Source organism: Heptranchias perlo, chromosome 24, assembly GCF_035084215.1.
Source record: "Heptranchias perlo isolate sHepPer1 chromosome 24, sHepPer1.hap1, whole genome shotgun sequence".
NCBI classification, from domain to species: Eukaryota; Metazoa; Chordata; class Chondrichthyes; order Hexanchiformes; family Hexanchidae; genus Heptranchias; species Heptranchias perlo.
The window spans coordinates 5095321-5121843 of record NC_090348.1 but is presented as its reverse complement, the minus strand read 5'-3'; the positions used below and the strand labels follow the sequence as shown (position 1 = coordinate 5121843).

At 45.5% G+C, this 26523-nt stretch overlaps 1 protein-coding gene and 1 long non-coding RNA gene across 2 annotated transcripts in view; one reads left to right on the top strand and one right to left on the bottom strand.

Moving 5' to 3' along the window:
• cep83 (centrosomal protein 83) overlaps positions 1-19835 on the bottom strand; it is a 60160-nt gene extending 40325 nt beyond the window's left edge. The window contains exons 1-5 of the mRNA XM_068004656.1: positions 19749-19835; positions 17759-18028; positions 13925-14075; positions 9351-9443; positions 9095-9226 (exon numbers count right to left, since the gene is read on the bottom strand). Of these exons, the coding sequence (XP_067860757.1) occupies positions 9095-9226; positions 9351-9443; positions 13925-14075; positions 17759-18018 (636 nt within the window). The 5' untranslated portion in view covers positions 18019-18028; positions 19749-19835. The remainder of the gene's footprint in view (positions 1-9094; positions 9227-9350; positions 9444-13924; positions 14076-17758; positions 18029-19748) is intronic.
• LOC137341519 (uncharacterized) lies at positions 19292-24130 on the top strand. Its single transcript, XR_010967043.1, has 2 exons — positions 19292-19500; positions 23983-24130. It is a non-coding gene; the product is annotated as an uncharacterized lncRNA (long non-coding RNA).
• Positions 24131-26523: the final 2393 nt, after the last annotated feature.

The following is a 26523-nucleotide window of genomic DNA, read 5'->3' as shown; positions in this document are numbered from 1 at the left end:
CCCACTCCCGCCCCCCGCCAAGTCCCGATCCAAAGCCCTGATCTTTCTCATTCTCAATAGGCGGGCTCTGCCCACCCCACCCCACCCCCCAACCCCCACAACCTCCCCCCCACAACCCCCACATCCCCCTCCCCACCCCCACAAACAGCAATGAACACCAGGAGAACTCCCCTGCTCTTCTTCGAATAAGAACGGGATATGACGCTCGACTCATCGATCGACAGTTCCGACGGGCCACAGCAAAAAATCGCATAGACCTCCTCAGGAGACTAACACGGGACGCAACCAACAGAGTACCCTTTGTCGTCCAGTACTTCCCCGGAGCGGAGAAACTACGCCATGTTCTCCGCAGCCTTCAACATGTCATCAATGAGGACAAACACCTCGCTATGGCCATCCCCACACCTCCACTACTCGCCTTTAAACAGCCACCCAACCTCAAACAGACCATCGTTCGCAGCAAATTACCCAGCTTTCAGGAGAACAGCGTCCACGACACCACACAACCCTGCCACGGTAACCTCTGCAAGACATGCCAGATCATCGACACAGATACCACCATCACACGAGAGGACACCACCCACCAGGTGCATGGTTCATACTCCTGTGACTCGGCCAACGTTGTCTACCTCATACGTTGCAGGAAAGGATGCCCCAGAGCATGGTACATTGGCGAGACCATGCAGACGCTGCGACAACGGATGAACGGACACCGCGCAACAATCGCCAAACAGGAGGGTTCCCTCCCAGTCGGGGAACACTTCAGCAGTCATGGACATTCATCCACCGACCTTCGGGTAAGCGTACTCCAAGGCGGCCTTCGAGACACACGACAACGCAAAATCGTCGAGCAGAAATTGATAGCCAAGTTCCGCACCCATGAGGACGGCCTCAACCGGGATCTTGGGTTCATGTCACGCTACACGTTACCCCATCAGCGAACAAATGTTATCTGTTTTTAATATAATGGGTCATTTGCTGGCTTTCTCTGCCTTCCGGATGTTTCTGCCTCTCTCTGTTTTTTTTCCTGTTTGTTTTTTTGTTGAATGTGTATTCGGGGGTTCTGCAGGTGACACCTCTCTGTCTGAACACGGTGATTGCCTTGGCAACGGGCAGTTGCAGGGGCATTCTGTAAACACCATGTATTGTTCTATATGTATAAATGCGTAGGCTTCGAGGAGCTCCTGAACATTTACCTGAGGAAGGAGGAAGCCTCCGAAAGCTTGTGAATTTAAAATAAAATTGCTGGACTATAACTTGGTGTTGTAAAATTGTTTACTTCTTCGAATAGCCACAGGATTTTTTACATCTATCTGAGGGGGCAGATGTGGGGCCTCGGTTTAACATCTCATCCAAAAGACGGCACCTCCAACACTCCCTCGGGACTGCACTGGAGTGTCAGCCTGGATTATGTGCTCAAGTCTCTGGAGTGGGGCTTGTACCCTTGGCCCAATGCAGTGGTGAGAGTGCTACCACTGAGCCAAGGTTATGTGTAGAAACATATCCAGCTTATCCAATAACACAATAAGCCAAACCAAGAATGAATAGACAGAAATCAATTGTCAAATTTGGGAAGAATCCAATAAAACAGCACCAAGTTACTGAATTGACAAGTTAACACTGCAGTACAAAGTGTTCATATGCTCATCACTCAATGACTTGACTGCTCTAAGCCTACAGTTTTCAAAAGAATGATAGTGAAAATAAGGTAAGTCATTGTTGAACACTACTTCTTTACTTGTGTGCAAATAGAACATTCGTAAAGTCCTAAACATGACCATTTCGTAAATCAATGTTGATTGGGGGAGGGAGGGTCATTTTAACAGGCGCGTTTTGGGCAGCATGAGGTCCTTGCCCAAGGCAAACATTCGAAATTTGGGGCTGATGACATATTCCAGACCCTGACGCCATTTTGCCCTGGAGCATCGCATTTCGTGCCTGGTGCCGGTCTCACATGGTCACCAAGAAGCAACAGGCCCAGAAGAGGGCCGAAAATTATAGTCCATTTTATCTTTCAACAGTTTCCTTGTGGGCCAGGAGCAGGACCACTCCTTGGGGCCACATAAAGAAACCAAGGGCTCCCCCAGCCCGGGATTCCCTCCCACTACCACAATCGCCGATCTCGATCCACTTAACTGACAGCCGGCCGTCGTTCCCGCAGGTTCCCGTCTCCAGCCTTCTGCCGCACTCACCCGCCGACCTTACATCATTGACGCAGGGTTTGGGCGGGAGTCAGGCCTGGTGTATTTAAATGAGGGCCAGGAGTTAAAATGGCTCAAGGCTCAGGTAGGTGAGCCAGGCTGCCCTCTTGTTGAACACTCACCCAGAGTTAAAATTGGGACTTAAGTGTGCGCACATCCACAGATAGCACAATAGTGTCCGTAATCAGATAGAAGAGTAAACAGAGGCCAAAAGTAAGGCAGACATGACAAATGCCACACAGTGCAGCTGGAAAGAAAGCAAGAGAGGAAGAAAAGAAGGCTGAGGCTACAGCTCATTGCTGGGGAAAGTAGAAGCTCAATTCTGTACCCAACTTGTGCTGCATTTGACCTGGGAATTTTGGACATTGACAAGGGTGCGAGAAGTGAACTTTCCCATTGCTCATCTTGATGAATACAAAATGCCTTTACACTTTCCTTCCCTCTTCCCAATAAAAAGACAAATGAACATAATTCTGGGGATAAAACAATGAAACATCAATTCTTAATTGTGAAGAAGCGTATCTATTTTCAAAAAGACCTTAAGAGGAAAAGAGTCATTGAATCACTGAAATTTATGGCACAGGAGGAGGCCATTCAGCCCATAGTGTCTGTACTAGCCGAAAAAGAGCTAGCCAGCCTAATCCCACTTTCCAGCTCTTGATCTTCAGCCTTGTAGGTAAGGGCACTTCAGGTGCATATTCAAGTACTTTTTAAATGCAGTGAGGGTTTCTGCCTCTACTACCCTTTCAGGCAGCGAGTTCCAGACCTTCTGGGTGAAAAAAATTCTCCTCAACTCCCACTAATCCTTCTACCAATTACTTTAAATCTATGCCCCCTGGTTATTGACCTCTCTGCTAAGGGAAATAGGTCCTTCCTATCCACTCTATCTAGGCCCCTCATAATTTTATACACCTCAATTAAATCTCTGCTCAGCCCCCTCTGTTCCAATGAAAACAACCCCAGCCTATCCAATCTTTCCTCACAGCTAAAATATTCCAGTCCTGGCAACATCCTCATCAATCTCCTCTATACCCTCTCTAGTGTAATCACATCTTTCCTGTAATGTGGTGACCAGAACTGTACGCAATACTCAAGCTCTGGCCTAACCAATATTTTATACAGCTCTAGCATAACCTCCCTGCTCTTATATTCATACCTCGGCTAATAAAGTATCCCGTATGCCTTTATAACCACCTTATCTACCTGTCCTGCTACCTTCAGGGATCTGTGGACATGCACTCCATGGTCCCTTTGTTCCTCCACACCTCAGTGTCCTCACATTTATTGTGTATTCCCTTGCCTTGTTTGCCCCTCCCCAAATGCATTACCTCACACTTCTCTGGATTGAATTCCATTTGACACTTTTCTGCCCACCTGACCAGTCCATTGATATCTTCCTGCAGTCCACAGTTTTCCTCCTCACTATCAACCACAGCCAATTTTTTGTAACATCTGCAAACTTCTTGATCAAACCCCGCACATTCAAGTCCAAATCATTAATATATACAACAAAAAGCAAGGGAACTAGTAGTGAGCCTTGCGGGACCCCACTGGAAACAGCCTTCCAGTCACAAAAACACCCGTCAACCATTACCCTTTGCTTCCTGCCACTGAGCCAATTTTGGATCCAACTTGCCACTTTCCCTTGGATCCCATGGGCTTTTACTTTTTTGACTATTCTGCCATGTGGGACCTTGTCAAAAGCCTTGCTAAAATCCATGTACGCTACATCGAACACGTTACCCCCATCGACCCTCCTTGTTACCTCCTCAAAAAATTCAATCAAGTTAGTCAGACACGACCTTCCCGTAACAAATCCATGCTGACTGTCCTTGATTAACAACCCATTCCTTTCTAAATGACGATTTATCCTGTCCCTCAGAATCAATTCCAATAATTTGCCCAACACCGAGGTTAGACTGACTGGCCTATAATTACTCGGTATATCTCTTTCTCCCTTTTTAAACAATGGTAAAACGTTGGCAGTCCTCCAATCCTCCGGCACCATGCCTGTAGCCAGGGAGAATCGGAAAATGATGGTCAGAGCCTCCGCTATTTCCTCCCTTGCTTCTCTTAGCAGCCTGGGATACGTTTCATCTGGGCCTGGCGATTTATCTACTTTCAAAGATGTTAAACCTCTTAATACTTCCTCTCTCACTACGTTTAACCCATTCAATATCTCACACTGCTCCTCCTTAACTATAATCAATGCATCGCCCCCCTCTTTTGTGAAGACAGACGCAAAGTATTCATTAAGAACGATACCAACATCTTCCGCCTCCACACACAGGTTGCCTTTTTGGTCTCTAATAGGCCCTACTCTTTCCTTAGTTATCCTCTTGCTCTTTATGTATTTATAAAATATCTTTAGGTTTTCCTTGATTTTACTTGCCAATATTTTTTCATGCTCTCTCTTTGCTTTCCTAATTTCCTTTTTAATTTCACCCCTGCACTTTCTATACTCTTCTAGGCTTTCTGAAGTATTGAGCTCTCGGTATCTGACATGAGCTTCCCTTTTTTGCCTTATCCTACACTATATGCTCCTTGACATCCAGGGGGCTCTAGATTTGGGAGTCCCACCCTTTTTCTTTGTGGGAACATATTTGCTCTGAACCCTCACTATCTCCTCCTTGAATTCCTCCCACTGCTCTGACACTGATTTACTTTCAAGTAGCTGTTTCCAGTCCACTTTTGCTAAATCACATCTCAGCTTAGTAAAATTAGCCTTTTCCCAATTGAGAACTTTTGCTCCTGGTCTATCTTTGTCCTTTTCCATAACTATGCTAAATCTAACTGAATTCTGATCACTACCTCCAAAATGCTCTCCCACTGATACACCTTCCACCTGCCCAGCTTCATTCCCTAAAACTAAGTCCAGAACCATCCCCACCTCTTGTTGGGCTTGCTAGGTACTGGCTAAAAAAGTTCTCCTGAATGCAATTTAAGAATTATGCGCCATTTATACCTTTTACACTGATTCTATCCCAGTTAATATTATAGGGTAGTTGAAATCGCCGACTATTACTGCCCTATTGTTTTTGCACTTCTCAGAAATGTGCCTACATTTTTTTTCTTCTATCTCCGACTGTTTTGGGGTCTGTAGTACACTCCCAGCAATGTGATTGCCGCCTTTTTGTTCTTCAGTTCAACCCATATGGCCTCATTTGATGAACTTTCTTGATCATCCCTCCTCACAGCTATAATTGTTTCTTTAACCAATACTAATCCCCCTCTCTACCTCGTCTGAAAACCCTGTAACCAGGAATGTTGAGCTGCCATTCCTGCCCTTTAAGCCATGTTTCAGTAATAGCTATGATATCATACTTCCACGTGTCTATCTGTGCCCTCAGCTCATCTGCCTTATTCACTAGACTCCTTGCATTGAAGTATATACCATTAAGCACTGCCAAACTCCTTTGTTGTCTAGTTTCTAGCCTTTGTTTCCTCTGCCTTCCAAACTCACTTACTAATTTTCTGCCTTCCATTTCCAGCTCTGCTTCTCTCCCTTCTGAATCTATGCTCAGGTTCTCATCCCCCTGCCAAACAAGTTTAGACCCTCCCCAACAGTACTAGCAAACCTCCCCGTGAAGAGATTGGTCCCGGCCCTGTTGAGGTGCAACCGTCTGGCTTGCACAGGTCCCATCTCCCCTAAAACCAGTTCCAATGCCTCAGGAATCTAAAGCCCTCCCTCCTGCACCATCTCTCCAGCCACACATTCATCTGCTCTATTCTCCTATTTCTATATTCGCTAGCGCATGGCACCGGGAGAAATCTGGAGATTACTACTTTTGAGGTCCTGCTTATTAATCTCTTTCCTAGGTCCCTAAAATCTGCCTGCAGGATCTCATCCCTCTTTCTACCTATATCATTGGTACCGATATGGACCACGACCTGTGGCTATTCACCCTCCCCCCTCAGAATGTTCTGCAGCTGCTCAGTGACATCCTTGACCTTGGCATCAGAGAGGCAACATACCATCCTGGAATCACGTCTGTTGCTGCAGAAACGCCCGTCTTTTCCCCTAACTATTGATCAACCCTGGTTCAATGAGGAGTGTAGAAGAGCATGCCAGGAGCAGCACCAGGCGTACCGAAAAATGAGGTGCCAACCTGGTGAAGCTACAACTCAGGACTACATGCATGCTAAACAGCGGAAGCAACATGCTATAGACAGAGCTAAGCGATTCCACAACCAACGGATCAGATCAAAGCTCTGCAGTCCTGCCACATCCAGTCGTGAATGGTGGTGGACAATTAAACAACTAACGGGAGGAGGAGGCTCTGCAAACATCCCCATCCTCAATGATGGCGGAGTCCAGCACGTGAGTGCAAAAGACAAGGCTGAAGCGTTTGCAACAATCTTCAGCCAGAAGTGCCGAGTGGATGATCCATCTCGGCCTCCTCCCGATATCCCCACCACCACAGAAGCCAGTCTTCGGCCAATTCGATTCACTCCACGTGATATTAAGAAACAGCTGAGTGCACTGGATACAGCAAAGGCTATGGGCCCTGACAACATCCCAGCTGTAGTGCTTGTGCTCCAGAACTAGCTACGCCTCTAGCCAAGCTGTTCCAGTACAGCTACAACACTGGCATCTACCCGACAATGTGGAAAATTGCCCAGGTATGTCCTGTCCACAAAAAGCAGGACAAATCCAATCCGGCCAATTACCGCCCCATCAGTCTACTCTCAATCATCAGCAAAGTGATGGAAGGTGTCGTCGACAGTGCTATCAAGCGGCACTTACTCACCAATAACCTGCTCACCGATGCTCAGTTTGGGTTCCGCCAGGACCACTCGGCTCCAGACCTCATTACAGCCTTGGTCCAAACATGGACAAAAGAGCTGAATTCCAGAGGTGAGGTGAGAGTGACTGCCCTTGACATCAAGGCAGCATTTGATCGAGTGTGGCACCAAGGAGCCCTAGTAAAATTGAAGTCAATGGGAATCAGGGGGAAAACTCTCCAGTGGCTGGAGTCATACCTAGCACAAAGGAAGATGGTAGTGGTTGTTGGAGGCCAATCATCTCAGCCCCAGGACATTGCTGCAGGAGTTCCTCAGGGCAGTGTCCTAGGCCCAACCATCTTCAGCTGCTTCATCAATGACCTTCCCTCCATCATAAGGTCAGAAATGGGGATGTTCGCTGATGACTGCACAGTGTTCAGTTCCATTCGCAACCCCTCAGATAATGAAGCAGTCCGAGCCCGCATGCAGCAAGACCTGGACAACATCCAGGCTTGGGCTCATAAGTGGCAAGTAACATTCGCGCCAGATAAGTGCCAGGCAATGACCATCTCCAACAAGAAAGAGTCTAACCACCTCCCCTTGACATTCAACGGCATTACCATTGCCGAATCCCCCACCATCAACATCCTGGGGGTCACCATTGACCAGAAACTTAACTGGACCAGCCATATAAATACTGTGGCTACGAGAGCAGGTCAGAGGCTGGGTATTCTGCAGCGAGTGACTCACCTCCTTACTCCCCAAAGCCTTTCCACCATCTACAAGGCACAAGTCAGGAGTGTGATGGAATACTCTCCACTTGCTTGGATGAGTGCAGCTCCAACAACACTCAAGAAGCTCGACACCATCCAAGATAAAGCAGCCCGCTTGATTGGCACCTCATCCACCACCCTAAACATTCACTCCCTTCACCACCGGCGCACTGTGGCTGCAGTGTGTACCATCCACAGGATGCACTGCAGCAACTCGCCAAGGCTTCTTCGACAGCACCTCCCAAACCCGCGACCTCTACCACCTAGAAGGACAAGAGCTGCAGGCACATGGGAACAACACCACCTGCACGTGCCCCTCCAAGTCACACACCATCCCGACTTGGAAATATATCGCCGTTCCTTCATCGTCGCTGGGTCAAAATCCTGGAACTCCCTTCCTAACAGCACTGTGGGAGAACCGTCACCACACGGACTGCAGCGGTTCAAGAAGGCGGCTCACCACCACCTTCTCAAGGGTAATTAGGGATGGGCAATAAATGCCGGCCTCGCCAGCGACGCCCCCATCCCGTGAACGAATGAAAAAAAACACCATCACTTCCAACTACCCCTTCATGTCACTCACCATCCTGACTAGGACATAGATTGCCATTCCTTCATCATTGCTGGGTCAATGTAGTGGAATTCCCTACCTAACACCATTGTGGGAGCACCATCACCACAAGGGCTGCTGTGGCTCTAGGAGGCCCACCATCACTGCAGGGCAACTAGGGAGGGGCTATAAATTCGGCCTTGCCAGCATCACCAACATCCAAGAACAAATAATAAAAAGGAAACATGCTACCAGTCAGGTCTAGCAGGATGAGAACTTAAGTTTTTAAAAAAAGAACTTAATCCATATTTGAAGGGCAAAGAAAAATATAATGGGGAAAAATATTTTAAAATGAAAATATGGACTGAGATTTCTTTTTAAATGGAGGAATATTTACACAAAAACCCCCACATTTTCTTTTCTCTGTCAGATAAAGTAAGGAAACTTCCACTATAATATACGCTGAGGCTTGTGAAGTTATTAAAAGTACAAACAAGCGCTCACAGATAGATGGCCCTGTAATAAATCCCCCTCTGTTTCTCAGGGGAGAGGGGAATTTGAAAAGGAAGCAACACTGGAATAGCTCTGTTCAATGAATGACAAAGCACAGATCGTGCAAGTAACTACTTTTGGGGAAACAGTCTGGGAAACTTCCAATGGGCAGGAACCGAAGGTGGCAGCTGGAAACAGGAATCCTGGGGCATCAGCACATCCCACGGATCCAACTGATGGCGAACAATAGATATCGGCATTCACAATCAGATCTGAGGCAAACCGAATGACCAAGCAAAACAGGAATTTGTAACAAAAACAGAATTGCTCATCATTTCATCCACAAGACTTACCTCAGCTTCAAACCGGATCATCTTCTCATCCAGGATTCGTTCGTACTCTTCTTTTTGATGCTCAAACTCAGATTTTAGGAAAGTGTGTTCATATCGCAATTTATTATATTCTGCTCTGTATCTTTCAGCTTCCTAAAACATTGAAAGGTCTCTAGTTTTATACATAATTCAGAATTACGTAAATCTAATTATCAATTTAGTAATTCCAACAAAATTTGTAATTAAAAAAAGGGATTTTTTTTCTCCCCATTCCCACCTCTTCTTGTCTCCTGAAGCGTTCTCTCATGGGTGCCTCTAGATCTTGTTGGATTTGTGCTTTTAATAGCTCCAGCTTTTGGGGTGTTAATACCTGTCAATAGTAGGCAGTAAAATAAAAAAAGGTTTTAAAATGAAGAAAGAAAATCACGTTGTTATAAGGGAGGCGTTTTGCTCAAAGCCAGTCTCTTCTGTTTATGATGTTAACTGACCTGTGTATTTCCAGCAATTTTTGTTTAAGTTATAATATAATTAGCTTCCTAACATACCATAATCAATAATATGATTTTATCAAAAACATTTTGTATCCCACTATTTTTCCTTTTCCATTTGGATTTGTGAAAGTCCCTAAGAAATCAAAATCTTTACCCTCAAATATTCGCTCAGTATAACAATTCATATAGGAACTAGGGCAACTGAGGTACTTTCTAGGCTTTGTATTTAACTATCGGATAGTTCACAAGACTGTAATTCAATCCACAACAGTGGTATATGAATTTCATTAAAAAACAGATTAACATATGGCCTTAAACACACCAGCATTTTTTTGTTATCTTATATAAAACATACTGAAAAAATATATTTTTTTAAACTTTAATTACCAATAAATTAATGGGCACTTAACGGATGAATGAGCCAACAGTGATATGAAAATATTAGGCATCACATAAGTTGTCGCTGTAGTATAAAGAGTAGCAAATTAACTATGCATATTTTGGAATTTGTTTGCTAGATGCAGCAGTAACTGCAAAGGATGACCAAAAAATTGATAGAGGGAGAAGATAGAATGTGTGAGTAAACTGGCAAGAAATATAAAAACAGATTTGGAAGAGCTTCTACAAGTATGTAAAAAGGAAGAGAGTAGCGAAAGTAAAAGTGAGACAGGAGAAATTATAATGGGGAATAAGGAAATGGCAGAGATATTAAACAAATATTTTGTATCTGTCTTCTCAGTATTAGAAGAACCAAGGGTCTAATGAGAGTGAGGAACTTAAAGTAATTAATATTAGTAAAGAAAAAGTACTGGAGAAATTAATGGGACCAAAAGCCAACAAATCCCCTGGACCTGTGGCTTACATCCTAGGGTTCTAAAAGAGGTGGCTGCAGAGATAATGGATGCATTGGTTGTGATCTTCCAAAATTCCTTAGATTCTAGAATGGTCCCAGTGGGTTGGAAGGCAGCAAATGTAACAACGCTATTTAAGAAAGGAGGGAAGAGAGAAAACAGGAAACTACAGGCCAGTTAGTCTGACATCAATCATCGGGAAAATGCTGGAATCCATTATTAAGGAAGTGGTAACAGAGCACCTACAAAATCAAAATATGATTAGGCAGAGTCAGCATGGTTTTATGAAAGGAAAATCATGTTTGACAAATGTATTAGAGTTTTTTGAGGATGTAACTAGCAGGGTAGATAAAGGGGAACCAGTGGATGTAGTATATTTGGATTCTCAAAAGACATTTGATAAGGTACCACACAAAAGGTTGTTACACATAAGGGTTCATGGGATTGGGGGTAATATAGTCACATGGAAAGAGGATTGGTTAACAGACAGAAATCAGAGAGGTAGGAATAAATGGGTCATTTTCAGGTTGGCAGGCTGTAAACTAGTGGGGTGCCGCAAGGATCGGTGCTTGGGCCTCAGCTATTTACAATCTATATTAATGACTTAGATGAAGGGACCAAGTGTAATGTATCCAAGTTTTCTGACGATACAAAGCTAGGTGGGAAAGTAAGCTGTGAGGAAGACACAAAAGGCCCGATATTACCAGGGCAGCGGTGGGGGGGGGCGACTGGGTGCATGGGTAATGCGCCCGGTGAAATCAGTCTGCCCCGAACGCAATCGCAGGCTAATTGGATCCACTTACCTCTTGTTCCGGGTCCCCCGTTGCTGAGCTGCGCGGCAGGCGGACTGCGCTTGCGCAGTAAGGTCTGTCAGCTGGAGGAGCCCTATTTAAAGGGGCAGTCCTCCACTGACTGATGCTGCAACAAATAGGAAAAATTACAGCATGGAGCAGCCCAGGGGGAAGGCTGCTCACAGGTTTAATGATGCCTCACTCCAGCTCTTACTGGATGAGGTGAGGAGGAGGGGGAGGACAGAGATCTTCCCCCCGGCGGGCGGGAGGAAGCAGCCTGCCTCTGCCACCAAGAAGGCCTGGCTCTAGGTGGCAGAGGAGGTCACCTGCACCACCAACATATCGCCCACCTGCATACAGTGCAGGAGGCGCTGCAATGACCTCAGTAGGTCAGCCACAGTGAGTACACTTACTCATTCCCCTACACTCCGTCTGCCACATCACCGCCCGCCACATCACCGCCCCCACCCCACATCTCCTTCTGCACTGCCAACACTACTCTGTCACATCACCTCACACCCACTCAAACCTCATCCTCATCTTACCTGCACTTACTCACCTCGCCAGTATTCATCCCGCCACTACCACTCAACCCAATCCTCATACAATCTCATGGCTCTATCTCATACTCACCCTCTCATGCATCTCTTTCACAGTCAGCCTCACTCAACCTGCCACTACCTGTGCTGCAGCCAAAGGGCATGCATCACATATGTGCAGTAGGCAGCGTAAACCAAACATGTCGTGAGCATGAAGGGGATGCACAAGGGTGTTTGAGGGTTTGTCATGGTTTTTACTTATATTGAATTTCTGATCAACTCACATTACATATTATATTGGCACCACTACTGCCACATCTTTGCAAAGATGTGGCAGTAGTGGTGCCAATATAATATGTAATGTGAGTTGATCAGAAATTCAATATAAGTAAAAACCATGACAAACCCTCAAACACCCTTGTGCATCCCCTTCATGCTCACGACATGTTTGGTTTACGCTGCCTACTGCACATATGTGCAAAAATGCCCTTTCCTGAGGATCACAATGAAGACCCACACCTGATGCCACCCATTGTGTCACTGCAGAGTGGGTGTAGGTGTATTCGCAGGGCTCTTTTGTGCAGACGACTGAGAGACGTCGGCGATGTCCCCGTTGGCACCCTGGAAGATGTGGAGGAGAAGTTGTTGAGGGCAGTGGTGACGTTGACAGCGACAGGTAAGAAGATGGTGCATGGGCCAGCCGGGAGCAACTCGGCATGAAGGAGGCTGCAGATGTCCACGACTACATGTCGAGTGACTCTGAGCCTCCGTGTGCACTGCTGCTCAGAGAGGTCCAGGAAGCTGAGCCTCGGGGTCTGTGGACCCTGTGGCGAGAGTAGTGCCCCCTGCGACGCATCTCTCTCTGCCGTTGCCCTCCCTCCTGCTGTGCAGGTGGATGTGTCACAGCACTGTGTTGTGGAGCTCCATGTGTCAGAGGTGGACGGCGTGGCCGGCGAGGCTGGTGATGCTGTTCGCCCTCCGAGGAGGTCATGACTGCAGCTACGGCGGCCCCCATCCGGAAGATGTACATCTGAGGAGGTCCGCAAGGTAGGTACATGTGTCTGGACACCGGGCTAAGTGTGCAAGTTGGTGAATTTTATTGTTAGGAGGAGGGTGGTGGAGGCCAAACTTTGTCCAAGTGACAGAGTGGCCTCCTGCAATGAGTGAGGGTCTCTCCCCCCACGTCCCCCCCCACCCGACTTGTCAAATGGACCTTTGCAGCTGCCACAGGCTGATGGCTGCAACACGTCCATTTGAACTGGGAGTGTTTCCCCCAGTACGGGAAACAGTCCCAGTTGTTTGTAAAATCCTAACCCTCCTAAAATATCTCGTTAATCAGGTCTGTAAACGACCTGAAATACCAAAATAAATAGCTTAAGTGGCACCCCGCCGGCTTTAATTACCGGCGGGAGTCCCACATGCGGGGGCTGCGCGCACATGTCAGCGCGTCTGTGGGAAGCCCGGAAGTGGGCGGGTTGGAGCCGGGCTCCCGACCCGCCCCGGGAATCCCCGATTTTCGGAGCCCCCCCCGCCAGGAACGCACCCAATCGCGGGTGCTAAAATAGAGCCCAAAGAGTCTGCAAAGGGATACAGGCAGGTTAGGTGAATGGGCAAGAAGGTGGCCGATGGAGTATAATGTGGGGAAATGTGAGGTTATTCACTTTGGTAGGAAGAATAGAAAAACAGATTTTTTTTTTAAATGGTGAGAAACTATTAAATGTTGGTGTTTAGAGAGATTTGGGTGTCCTTATACATGAAACACAGAAAGTTAACATGCAGGAGCAAACAATTAGGAAGGCAAAAGGTACGTTGGCCTTTATTGCAAGAGGGTTGGAGTACAAGAGTAAGGAAGTCTTACAATTGTACAGGGCTTTGGTGAGACCACATCTGGAGTACTATGTACAGTTTTGGTCTCCATATCTAAGGAAGGATATACTTGCCTTGAAGCAGTGCAACGAAGGTTCACTAGATTGATTCCTGGGATGAGAGGGTTGTCCTTTGAGGAGAGATTGAGTAGAATGGACCTATACTCTCTGGAGTTTAGAAGGATGAGAGGTGACCTCACTGAAATGTATAAAACTCTTAGAGGGCTTGACAGGGTAGATGCTGAGAGGCTGTTTCCCCTGGCTGGAGAGTCTAAAACTAGGGAGCAACGTCTCAGGTTAAGGCGTCACCTTACCTGCATTTTCAGTTCCTCTTGCTCCCTCGTTTTATCTAACAATTCTCCACGCAGTTCGGCTAGTAGAAGGTGGAATTTCTCCTGGGTGCTTTGTTTATCCATGAGCAGGCGTTTCAGCTCATGCTGTGCTTTTGTATATTCATCCTGCAACCTGCAGCAAGAAAAAAACTCAACATTTTTACATAGGACATGCAATTAACATAGCATCACCCAATCAGATCTACTTTCACCCAACATCCATTATTCTCAAATCCATCAAATTGAAACTCTTCCTGCTGCCCCAAGCCCATATTCAGCTGATAAGATCGGTTTTGTTTTATCTCTAAATATTAGACAGTATTATAGGTTTGAGTAAGAAAGATCTCACATTTATATAGCGCCTTTCACGACCTCAGGACGTCCCAAAGCACTTCACAGCCAATAAAGCACTTTTAAAATGTAGTCACTGTTGTAATGTAGCTTTAATATCAACTATTAGCCCCATTACCAACAGCAAATTTACAAATTAAAATACCTGCATTTCAAAACCCAATATGGCTACTGAAAATACCATTGCATTTGCAGCCTGACATTTTAGAGTAAAATGCTTTAGATTTAGATGTTTTTAAACTGTTTAGTCTTAGAATTAAATATTTTCAGAAACTGCATGATCAACTATCAAACTATTTAATATGTAGAGTCACTATGTAACAGCCAAAATTCACCCGCTTACACACTTTTCAATATGGTAGTCTAATAAGAGATGCAAGCCAACTTGCAAAACTGTGCAGTGTTAAAATCTTTGCAATCCTTATGATACGTCCACAATAATTATCTTTTAATTATTTTGCTATTGCAAAAGTAGAATACTTAATAGATAACTGTAAAAGTTCCCTAAAGGCTGTGGATGCTGGATCAATTGAAATTTTCAAGACTGAGGTCGATAAATTTTTATTAGGCAAAGGTATCAATGGATATGCCTCTCCATCAATGTGTGAACACCTCCCACCCACCGATTTGATGCCATCTGCAAACTTTGAAGAACAACTCAGGATTCTCAAAGTGCTTTACAGCCAATGAAGTACAATGGAGTGTAGTCACTGTTGTAATGTAGGAAACACGACAGCCAATTTGTACAAAGCAACGTCCCACAAACAGCAATGAAGTAAATGAAACAGATTATCTGTTTTAGTGATGTTGGTTGATGGATAGATATTGTCCAGGATAACGAGGAGAACTCCCCTCCTCTTTGAATCGTGCTATGGGATCTTTTATGTCCATCTGAGAGGGCAGACGTCTCATCCAAAAGACGGCAACTCCGACAGTTCAGCACTCCCTCAGTACTGCATTGGAGTGTCAGCCTAGATTATGCGCTCAAATCACTGGAATAGGTCTTGAACCCATAACCTTCTGACTTAGAGGCGAGAATGCTACTACTGAGTTGCAGCAGACACAGTTGACATTTCCATCCCTAGCTTCAAATAATCTGTAAACAACAATGGCTCTAGCACCACTCTTTGTGGCACCCAACTAGTGACCCATTACAAACACCCATTGATTTCACTTATTTAGCCAATTTTCAATTAACCTCAGAAGCTCGTCACCTACTCCACATTGTCTTACCTTGTTGACTAATCACTTACAAAAAAACTTTACTGAAATCTAAATACTTCACAAGCACAGAATTTCCACTGTCAATGAGATCCATCATTGACTACAGGACCTCCCTCCCATAATACCACGTCGACTCCCTCTTGCCATATCTACCTAGACATTTCATTCAGGATGCCTTCGAAATACTTTACCCACATCAGATGTTAGGTTCACTAGCGTGGAGTTCCTTGAGTCATTCCTAGGTCCCTTTTTAAAGATTGGTAATACGTTAGCTGCTCTCTAATCTGCTGACGCTCCTTAAAACCTATCTCTTTGAACAAACTTTTGGTCACCTGTCCTATTGTCTCCTCCTTTGGCTCGATGTCAATTTTTTTGTCTGATTCCACTCCTGTGAAGTGCCTTGGGACCTTTTGCTATGTTAAAGGCACTATATAAATGCAAGTTGTTGTTGTTGAGCACTAAATTGATCTTTTTGAAAATGTGATTTTTTTTTCTGCTGACATGGAGACTGTCAAATCCCCAGCCTGCAGCACGGTTTCCCAGAGTAAGATGGCTCAGAGCAGCCTACTCGAAGGTCCCCAGATCGGCAATAAAACTGATATTTTCAAAAACAGCAAGGTAATTTAGGGCTGCTTAAAATTTTCTTCCTTTCAAAAGGGGAAGTTCTTCAAGTAACCCCTCTTAACTTTTCTTCTCTTTTAAAGATCCTGTAAAGAAATGACTGGCCTGTCAAAGCATTGTGCTACCCAAATGTACTGAACTGTGTGAAAACTCTGCTATGTAATTTGCAATATCCCGACCCATGGGAGTAGGTGCGTGATTCACTAAAAAAATGAACAAATTCAGCTCTGCTCATCAGCCTCTGGCTGCTAGTGGAGCATCTAATGACAGAAACAAGCTTATGGCCACGTCATTTTAAGTTTTTAAGATTTTTCAGGTGGTCCCTCTACCAAGAAGAGACTGGCAATTTCATACACAGCATTACAATACATGATCGGCATTGGTGTGATTCAAAAGATCATTCTGCACTGTCGCCAAGCGAGCAACAGAAATCTTCATGTTAAATTTGTGTGCCAAGGGCGGAATTCTGTTCTGAAAAGTAGTATCAAAAACACTGAAAGGAAGGAAGTGTGCAAGTGGCCTAGTTGCAGCCATCATTTTACAGTGGGACAGTTTCAAAAACTCTCAGGTACGCATCCATGTGCTCACTGCCAGATTTCAGCAAGAAACAAGCTACGAAGTTGCTCCCCCCTCTTGTCCCACTGTAAAGCAATTTGCACCAACAGTAATTCTGGTAGTTACAATACATGGGATGATGCTAGAAAGTTCACAAGCTTCAACTACAGCTGCTGCTAGCTTGGTCATTGTTTAATTCTAGGAGGAACAAACTATTTCACCGTGCGTTACTATAATACTTTACTATGAGCAACTTCTTTTAAAAAAACAAGTAAATAAAACATACTCACTTAAAGATATATCCGCAGCCATTAACATTTTTGCACAATGGAAACATGAAACATTCTGAAACATCTAAAATATGTGTATTACAGTGTACCTTGTGTAACAAAAACAGAATGCTGAAAACACTCAGCAAGTTAGTCAGTATTTGCAAAGAGAACAGATGAGTTAACATTTCAGATAGAATCATACAGCACAAAAGGAGGCCATTTGACCCATGCCTGTGCCAGCTCTTTGAAAGAGCTGTCCAATTAGTCCCACTCCCCTGCTCTTTCCCCATAGCCCTACAATTTTTTTCCTTTTCAAGTATATATCCAATTCCCTTTTGAAAGTTACCATTCAATCTGTTTTCACCACCCTTTCAAGCAGTGCATTCCAGATCATAACAGCTCACTACGTAAAATAATTTCTCATCTCCCCTTATCTTAAATCTGTGACCTCTGATTACCAACCCTCCTGCCAGTGGAAACAGTTTCTCCTTATTTACTCTCTCAAAACCCCTCATTTTGAACACCTCTATTAAACCTCCCCTTAACCTTCTCTGATCTAATGAGAACAATCCCAGCTTCTCCAGTTTCTCCACTTAACTGAAGTCCCTCATCTCTGGTAAATCTCCTCTGCACCCTCTCTAAGGCCTTGACAACCTTGTCAGAATTGGTCCACATCTGACATATTAACTTGTCCGTTCTCTCTACAGGTGCTGAATGGCCTGCTGAGTATTCCCAGCATTTTCTGTTTTTCTATCCGATTTCCAACATCTGCAATTTTTTGCTTTTAGCATACCTTGTGTGTTCAGCCTTCAGCGTCTGATAGTTGGTTTTGTGATGTTCGCATCTCATTCTCTCGTCGATTAACATTTTTTGTAGCTCCGTATCAGTCCCACAAAGGTCTATTCCTTCATTTAGCGGAGATGGCTGATTAGACAGAGCATCCATTGCAGAACGCAGGTGAGCAGAAGACTGTGCTAGAAAAGAATGATCCAACAATCCAGGATACAAAGAATTCCCTCCAAGTGCATGGGCTGCCTCTCTTCCTGAAGCCATCTGAAATCAACTGTCACAATAAAAAAAGGCATTTAAGCATCGGTACTGTCAGCACTTCCCCTCCCTCCATGAACTATTCCAAATTGTTACAAAATGCACATTATTAAAGTGATGGGCTCATCCTAATTAAGGTTGCAGGATATAAAAATAATAATTGAGACACACAGCGAAAAAGAAAGGTTAAAACACAGCTAGTTGCAATGGCAGGTAAATGCACTATATGGTACCGAGCCATTCAAACCAGGGAAGTCCTCAGTTTGATTGCTGATTTCACTAATCTCAGTCAGGGATGGGGGTGGCAGTTCAGATGGTAGAACTGTTTCCCTGCTGTTCTCCGGCAGAGATTATGGTTAGGGTAGGGATGGGAAAAATCAGAGTTCCCACTCTTGATTCCTGCTAGAGTATCAGCTGCTGAAAAGTGTGCATTTATGAACATCAGGTGAGCACAGCATCGGGCTTAGCTGTGATGCTCTCCATGGTCGAATAACCAGCCTTCACTTTACAATCTGAGGTCACATAAGGAGGTGGCCATTTTGGCAAAGTACTGGAGGGCTGCCGGCAACCATTGAACCAGGAAGAGTCAGTGCCTTCTGGGGAGGAGGGAAGAAACTGGAGGAAAAACACCCAATTGTATTTTATTATTAAAATTAATTTTCTACTAGATCAAGCAATTATAGGGGAAGTGCTTCTTTGGGGGGGTGGGGGAAGAACAGTACTGTGCTCAGATTTGTTGCCCATTCCTGATTGCTATCCAATTATCTCTGCTAGGAAGTGCACATATGGATGCTGGGTAAGGAAAGGATTGGGCTCAACTGTTGTGCTCTTCATGGAGGAATAACATACTGACATTCACTAAGTCCCTATGGAGTCCAGCTGTCCAGACTCCAACAAAAGGAAAGGGGACAGCTTGGTTTTTTTAAAAATACAATAACTTCTCCATTCAATTAATGTATTTAACTTGAGATTTTGCCTTATTTTTGCATTGTTTTCTTTTACCTTTCCTCAATTTACTTTAAATTGAGAACTGCCACTGTAATTACGAATGCATCTAGACGAAGACAGGGAAATGAAACACAAAAAAGGGAGCAGGACAGAGATACACTGCAGAATTATCTGAAGAATTTGTATATTTTAACACTGAGACCACATTCAATTGAGTGGAGAATGAGATCTTCTCATGTTTGCAGTGACTGCTGCCCCTGACTCTGCATACACCAGCTCAATCTGCCTCATTAAATCACAACAGATTCACATTACAGCCGATAGAGTGAGTTCGATCCCTACCTTGTGCGCTTAAGACCCAAAGAAATGGGAGAGACGAGCAAGGTGCTTGCTTTAACCCATCAGACTCCAATGGCATGGAGACCCTGGGCTGCTCCACCCCTCCCCCGCACCGGAGCCGGTTGCCCAGGCAACGAGGTGCAACCAGGCAACGGCAAACGCTCTTCAACGGACAGCTCCGAGAGGCAGCGGCGGACACAGGTACTTTCCCGGGCGGACCGCCTCCTTAACCCCCCCTCTAATCCCTATATTGTGATGTGGAGCCATGGAGTGATCTTGGGGCTGTCCATCCCCCCGCCGCGGAGGTGGCCCGGGTTCAGGTTCGGGTTCGGGCCCGGGCCCACTCGCGCCAATTTAAAAATGGCGCTCGCTCCCGCCGCCGCCGCCCCTCAGTCTTGCTGTCGGTCGCCGACGAACAGTTGATTCCCTCCTTTCCCCGAGTCACTCACTTAGAAGCCACTGCCATTTCTAACCGGCCGACAGGAGGCCGTTCTCCGCCGACGTTAAAAGCCTCCAGGCCGCAATCGCCTGCCCAGCGCCCTGCGCATGCGCTAATCGTCACAGGCGCCAATTCAAACAGAAAGAGTCCAATTAGAGAGGGGAAAAGGCAAAATGGGCTTAGATGCTGGAGGTCGCAAACCAAACCACAGCAGCACATCAGGCAGCCTTTAGGAAGGAATAGAACAAAGGGCAGGGGAAAAGAAACAATGAGCACTCATACATAGCTGTGGCTCAGTGGGTAGCACTCTTGCCTCTGAGTCAGAAGGTTGTGGGTGTAAGTCCCACTCCAGAGACTTGAACCCATAATCCAGGCTGACAATCCCAGTGCAGTGCTGAGGGAGTGCTGCACTGTCCGAGGTGCCCTCTTTTGGGTGAGACGTTAAACCGAAGCCCCGTCTGCTCTGTTAGGTGGATGTAAAAGATCCAACGGCACTGGTTTGAAGAAGAGTAGGGGAGTTCTCCTCAGTATCCTAGCCAATATTTATCCCTCAACCAACATCACTTAGAAAAAAAACGAGTATCTGATCATTATCACATTCTTGTTTGTGGGACCTTGCTGTGTGCAAATTGGCTGCCATGTTTCCTACGTTACAACAGTAACTACACTTCAAAAATTTCTTTGTTGGCTGTAAAGCACTTTGGGATGTTCTGAGGTGGTGAAGGCCTAAATAAATGCAAGTTCTTAACTTTCTTTAACAACAATTTGAATACAAAAAGTGCCCCTGGGACAGAAAGCTGTGTAGAGGAGGCCTGAAGCTGCAGGAGTTGAGATCTTACAATAAAGGTTTGTTCTTTTTAATTCTACTGCTCCTACGTCTTTTTATCTGAACTTTTCTTCTGAGTTCACATTGAGATGATTCACCTGCCTTAATAAAGTGAATTTAAAAAATAATTCATTGGCTGTAAAGCACTTTGGGACAACCTAAGGTTATGAAAGGCACTATTATAAATGCAAGTCTTTTTATTACTGCAAGGAATGTGCAAACCCACAAATGCAGATGCAGAGGGTGATAAAACACAGTATTTCTATCTATGACAAAGCCTGATATCACAGCAGCAGCAATGCTAGGGATGCCAGTGAATGCAATCACTGTGGCATCTTTGCTAGCTGAAGTATTTGGTCATGGGTGGTCAAGGATGTGAGGCCAACATAAGTGGCAATGCTAAGATCAGTCCGCTGTGAATCACTAAATAAATCATGCATGAATTCGTGGAGCATGTTGCTCACTGTTCCAAGCTCACAATGAGTTGTGGGCAACAGAGAGGCACATGACCGCCTGCACAACTGTTTCCTCTGGTCTGGTGCCAAGCATATTAAATCCAACCTCTAGTCCTACTCCAATTTGAGACTCCTCAAATGCCAATTGCATCGACAGCTGTCCCGACAGATAGCCCCTTTGCGGCTGGTGTATACATTTTAACCGGTCATCATAGCAGATGCCACAGGTGCAGTGATATACTCCATGGAAATGTGCTGTGTAGGCAACTCCGCATCCATGAATTCCCTCAAGCTGAAGATCATCGAGGCTAGCTTCACAGTAAGAGTCACAACAGAGTTACGGCATCTCCCACTGATGTCTGCGTGGATCCCAGTGACTGGTTAGTATTCTCAATATGTTCATTGATCCCAGTAATTAGATAGTAACTCAATATGTTCACTGATCCCAGTAACTGGTTAGTACTCTCAATAAGTTTTTTTTTTATTCGTTCATGGGATGTGGGCATCGCTGGCGAGGCCAGCATTCAGTGCCCATCCCTAATTGCCCTTGAGAAGGTGGTGGTGAGCCGCCTTCTTGAACCGCTGCAGTCCGTGTGGTGAAGGTTCTCCCACAGTGCTGTTAGGAAGGGAGTTCCAGGATTTTGACCCAGCGACAATGAAGGAACGGCGATATATTTCCAAGTTGGGATGGTGTGTGACTTGGAGGGGAATGTGCAGGTGGTCTTGTTCCCATGTGCCTGCTGCCCTTGTCCTTCTAGGTGGTAGAGGTCATGGGTTTGGGAGGTGCTGTCGAAGAAGCAATGCATCCTGTGGATGGTACACACTGCAGCCACTGTGCACCAGTGGTGAAGGGAGTGAATGTTTAGGGTGGTGGATGGGGTGCCAATCAAACGGGCTGCTTTATCTTGGATGGTGTCGAGCTTCGTGAGTGTTGTTGGAGCTGCACTCATCCAGGCAAGTGGAGAGTATTCCATCACACTCCTGACTTGTGCCTTGTAGATGGTGGAAAGGCTTTGGGGAGTCAGGAAGTGAGTCACTCGCCGCAGAATACCCAGCCTCTGACCTGTTCTTGTAGCCACAGTATTTATATGGCTGGTCCAGTTAAGTTTCTGGTCAATGGTGACCCCCAGGATGTTGATGGTGGGGGATTCGGCGATGGTAATGCTGTTGATTGTCAAGGGGAGATGGTCATTGCTTGGCACATGTCTGGCGCGAATGTTACTTGCCACTTATGAGCCCAAGCCTGGATGTTGTCCAGGTCTTGCTGCATACGGGCTCGGACTGCTTCATTATTTGAGGGATTGTGAATGGAACCGAACACAGTGTAATCATCAGCGAACATCCCCATTTCTGACCTTATGATGGAGGGAAAGTCATTGATGAAGCAGCTGAAGATGGTTGGGCTTAGGACACTGCCCTGAGGAACTCCTGCAGCAATGACCTGGGGCTGAGATGATTGGCCTCCAACAACCACTACCATCTTCCTTTGTGCTAGGTATGACTCCAGCCACTGGAGATTTTTCCCCATGATTCCCATTGACTTCAATTTTACAAGGGCTCTTTGGTGTCACACTCAGTCAAATGCTGCCTTGATGTCAAGGGCAGTCACTCTCACCTCACCTCTGGAATTCAGCTCTTTTGTCCATGTTTGGATCAAGGCTGTAATGAGGTCTGGAGCCGAGTGGTCCTGGCGGAACCCAAACTGAGCATCGGTGAGCAGGTTATTGGTGAGTAAGTGCCGCTTGATAGCACTGTCGACGACACCTTCCATCACTTTGCTGATGATCGAGAGTAGACTGATGGGGCGGTAATTGGCCAGATTGGATTTGTCCTGCTTTTTGTGGACACTGATCCCGGTAACTAGTTAGTACTCTCAATATGTTCATTGATCCCAGTGACTGGTTAGTATTCTCAATATATTAACTAATCTCAGTAACTAGATAGTACTCTCAAAGTGTTCACTGATCCCAGTAACTGGTTAGAATTCTCAATATGTTCACTGATCCCAGTGATTGGTTAGTATTCCCTACATGTTCACGGATCCCAGTGACCCGTTAGCACTAGAAGAAAGAGCGAGCTTGCATTTATATACTGACTTTCATGACGTCATGGTGTTCCAAAGTGCTTTACAGCCAATGGTGTATTTTTGAAATGTAGCCACTGTTGTAATGTAGGAAACGCAGCAGCCAATGTGCGCACAGCAAGGTCCCACAAACAGCAATGTGCCCTCTTTAAGTACATACTATGTATGGAGCCATGGTATTATTAGTGGCAGCGCTACAAAGACACTGTCATTGCCTCACTGTCAGGGACAGTGAACAGAAGGCATTGTGAAAATTGAATCTGCATCTTTCTGCACATATCAGTGACTCGTCTCAGACCTCTAACAAATCCAACGCCAAACATCTGTACACTGCACCACTGACGCACGGTTAATGGTACTTCCTGGATTTTACACCTCGCAGGCCCATCATAGCTTTCCGATTGTGAACAAGCTGGGCCTGCAAACATGAGACCACAATGGCATTACACAGGGAATTATTTGGTATGGGATCATTTCATTCAGAATCAGAATCTTGAAGACCAGCATCCTAACACTGCGGGCTTCCCTGCTGCTTTGTCCTTCAGGACTTTTTAAATCACCTCCTTAAGCACTTGCATCAGTCAGGGCTGAGTTAGAGCCTCACATCAGTTCCAAAAATTCATTAACTTGCTTCTTACATCCTAATGAAATGCAAAGTTTACAACTAATTTTCTTCAGAAACGAGCAGTTATTTTAGTGAGTTTCACTGTTGTAATTTCCTGAATCTATATATATATAGTGATACAGTTCTGCTTTTCCACACTGTTTGCTATGTTTCAGGGAGCTGGTCCCTCATACTGATAGCTAAGACTCTTGCTAGCTGTAGCTATTTATAATGTGTTGACACAATGGAAATGCTTACTTTTGTGCTCTTTTTCAGATCACACGTAGCCTCTTGCTGACTTCTTTCCAAGTCCGAGCATGTTGTGGACACTGCATTCACATTGCCTGCAACCTGCCCCTGTGCTCTGTCTCCTCAGCAAGTCTATTGGAACACAAAAAATAAAGATCCTCACATCTCTCCAAAACACTATCCACAAATACTTGCATACTTCTGGGCTTGTCGAAGCTGTGAGACAGCGGTGTCAGGATTTGTGCATCAAACCGTTGCCCTCTCTGTGGTACTCGGCAATGTGAACTCCTCCTTATTGCTGTTAGTCAGCCGTTGGCTGTTTTCTAGATGCCATGGGGAAAGAATTCTCCCATTCTGAAAACAGCATGCATCAGCGACAGCAGATCGCAGACCTACAGATAAAGGCACGTTAACTGTTGCTAACAAGCAGACCAAATTGGGGCCGCTGATGTTTATCTAGGTCTTTTTTAAAGGTGTTAAGGTACAGCATTAACTGCTTTCTGTAAGTAATAAACTTTTAAGCTTAAATTTTTTGTTGAACTGATATGCAGCGTACTAATCATTGCAGTTGTACCTGTAATTGTGACAAACATATGCTCTGACTGTCAAAATTCCCAGTCCTGATTTGCTCTACTTGTTAAGAATGATTAATAGGCCATTTTTTGTAGGCTTGCAGGTGAAAACTGTTTTGGAATGGGAGAATTTAGAAAGAACAAATTTGGGAACAATGAGAAAACGCCCAATGACTGGCTAGTTACAAGAAATAAGCAACACACAGACTCCATGAATGGTGCTGAAATAGCCAAGAATGAAGTCGAAAGAGATCTTGGAGTCTTTGACTCAAAGCTCATCATGTCGAACCGATGCAGAGCAGCAACCGACAAAGCCAATAACATGATGAACTACATAGAGAAAACATTGGAACATAAGTCAGAGGAAGTTGTGATCAAACTGTACAGAACGGTGGTCAGACTGCACCATGTGTATGGGGTCCAGTTCTGGTCAGACTGTACCTTGAGTACTGTGCCCAGTTCTGGTCAGACTGTACCTTGAGTACTGTGTCCAGTTCTGGTCAGACTGTACCTTGAGTACTGTGTCCAGTTCTGGTCAGACTGTACCTTGAGTACTGTGTCCAGTTCTGGTCAGACTGTACCTTGAGTACTGTGTCCAGTTCTGGTCAGACTGTACCTTGAGTACTGTGTCCAGTTCTGGTCAGACTGTACCTTGAGTACTGTGTCCAGTTCTGGTCAGACTGTACCTTGAGCACTGTGTCCAGTTCTGGTCAGACTGTACCTTGAGCACTGTGTCCAGTTCTGGTCAGATTGTACCTTGAATACTGTGTCCAGTTCTGGTCAGATTGTACCTTGACTACTGTGTTCAGTTCTGGTCAGACCCATCTTGAGCACTGTGTCCAGTTCTGGTCAGACTGTACCTTGACTACTGTGTTCAGTTCTGGTCAGACCCACCTTGAGCGCTGTGTCCAGTTCTGGTCAGACCGTACCTTGAATACAGTGTCCAGATCCGGTCAGACCATACCGTGTGTATGGGGTCCAGTTCTGATCAGACTGTACCTTGAGCACTGTGTCCATTTCTGGTCAGACTGTACCTTGAATACAGTGTCCAGATCAGGTCAGACCATACCGTGTGTATGGGGTCCAGTTCTGGCCAGACTGTACCATGAGCACTGTGTCCAGTTCTGGTCAGACTGTACCTTGAGTAAGTGTCCAGTTCTGGTCAGACCGTACCTTGAGTACAGTGTCCATTTCTGGTCAGACTGTACCTTTAGTACTATGTCCAGTTCTGGTCAGACCGTACCTTGAGTAAGTGTCCAGTTCTGGTCAGACCATACCTTGAGTACAGCATCCAGTTCTGGTCAGACCGTACCTTGAGTACAGCATCCAGTTCTGGTCAGACCGTACCTTGAGTACAGTGTCCAGTTCTGGTCAGAAACCATACCTTGAGTACAGTGTCCAGTTCTGGTCAGACCGTACCTTGAGTACAGCATCCAGTTCTGGTCAGAAACCATACCTTGAGTACAGCATCCAGTTCTGGTCAGAAACCATACCTTGAGTACAGTGTCCAGTTCTGGTCAGACCATACCTTGAGTACAGTGTCCAGTTCTGGTCAGACCATACCTTGAGTACAGTGTCCAGTTCTGGTCAGACCGTACCTTGAGTACAGCATCCAGTTCTGGTCAGAAACCATACCTTGAGTACAGCATCCAGTTCTGGTCAGAAACCATACCTTGAGTACAGTGTCCAGTTCTGGTCAGACCATACCTTGAGTACAGTGTCCAGTTCTGGTCAGACCGTACCTTGAGTACAGTGTCCATTTCTGGTCGCTGAGACACAAGGGAGAGATTCAAACACTGGAGGCAGTTCTGAGAAGAGCCATGAGGCTGCTCCCCAGTGTCAGGGGTCTCGGTTATGGGGAAAGATGTGGAGAGACTTGGGCTTTTCACCATGAAAAGGAGACTTTGAGTGATCATAGAATCATAGAAGTTACAACATGGAAACAGGCCCTTCGGCCCAACATATCCATGTCGCCCAGTTTATACCACTAAGCTAG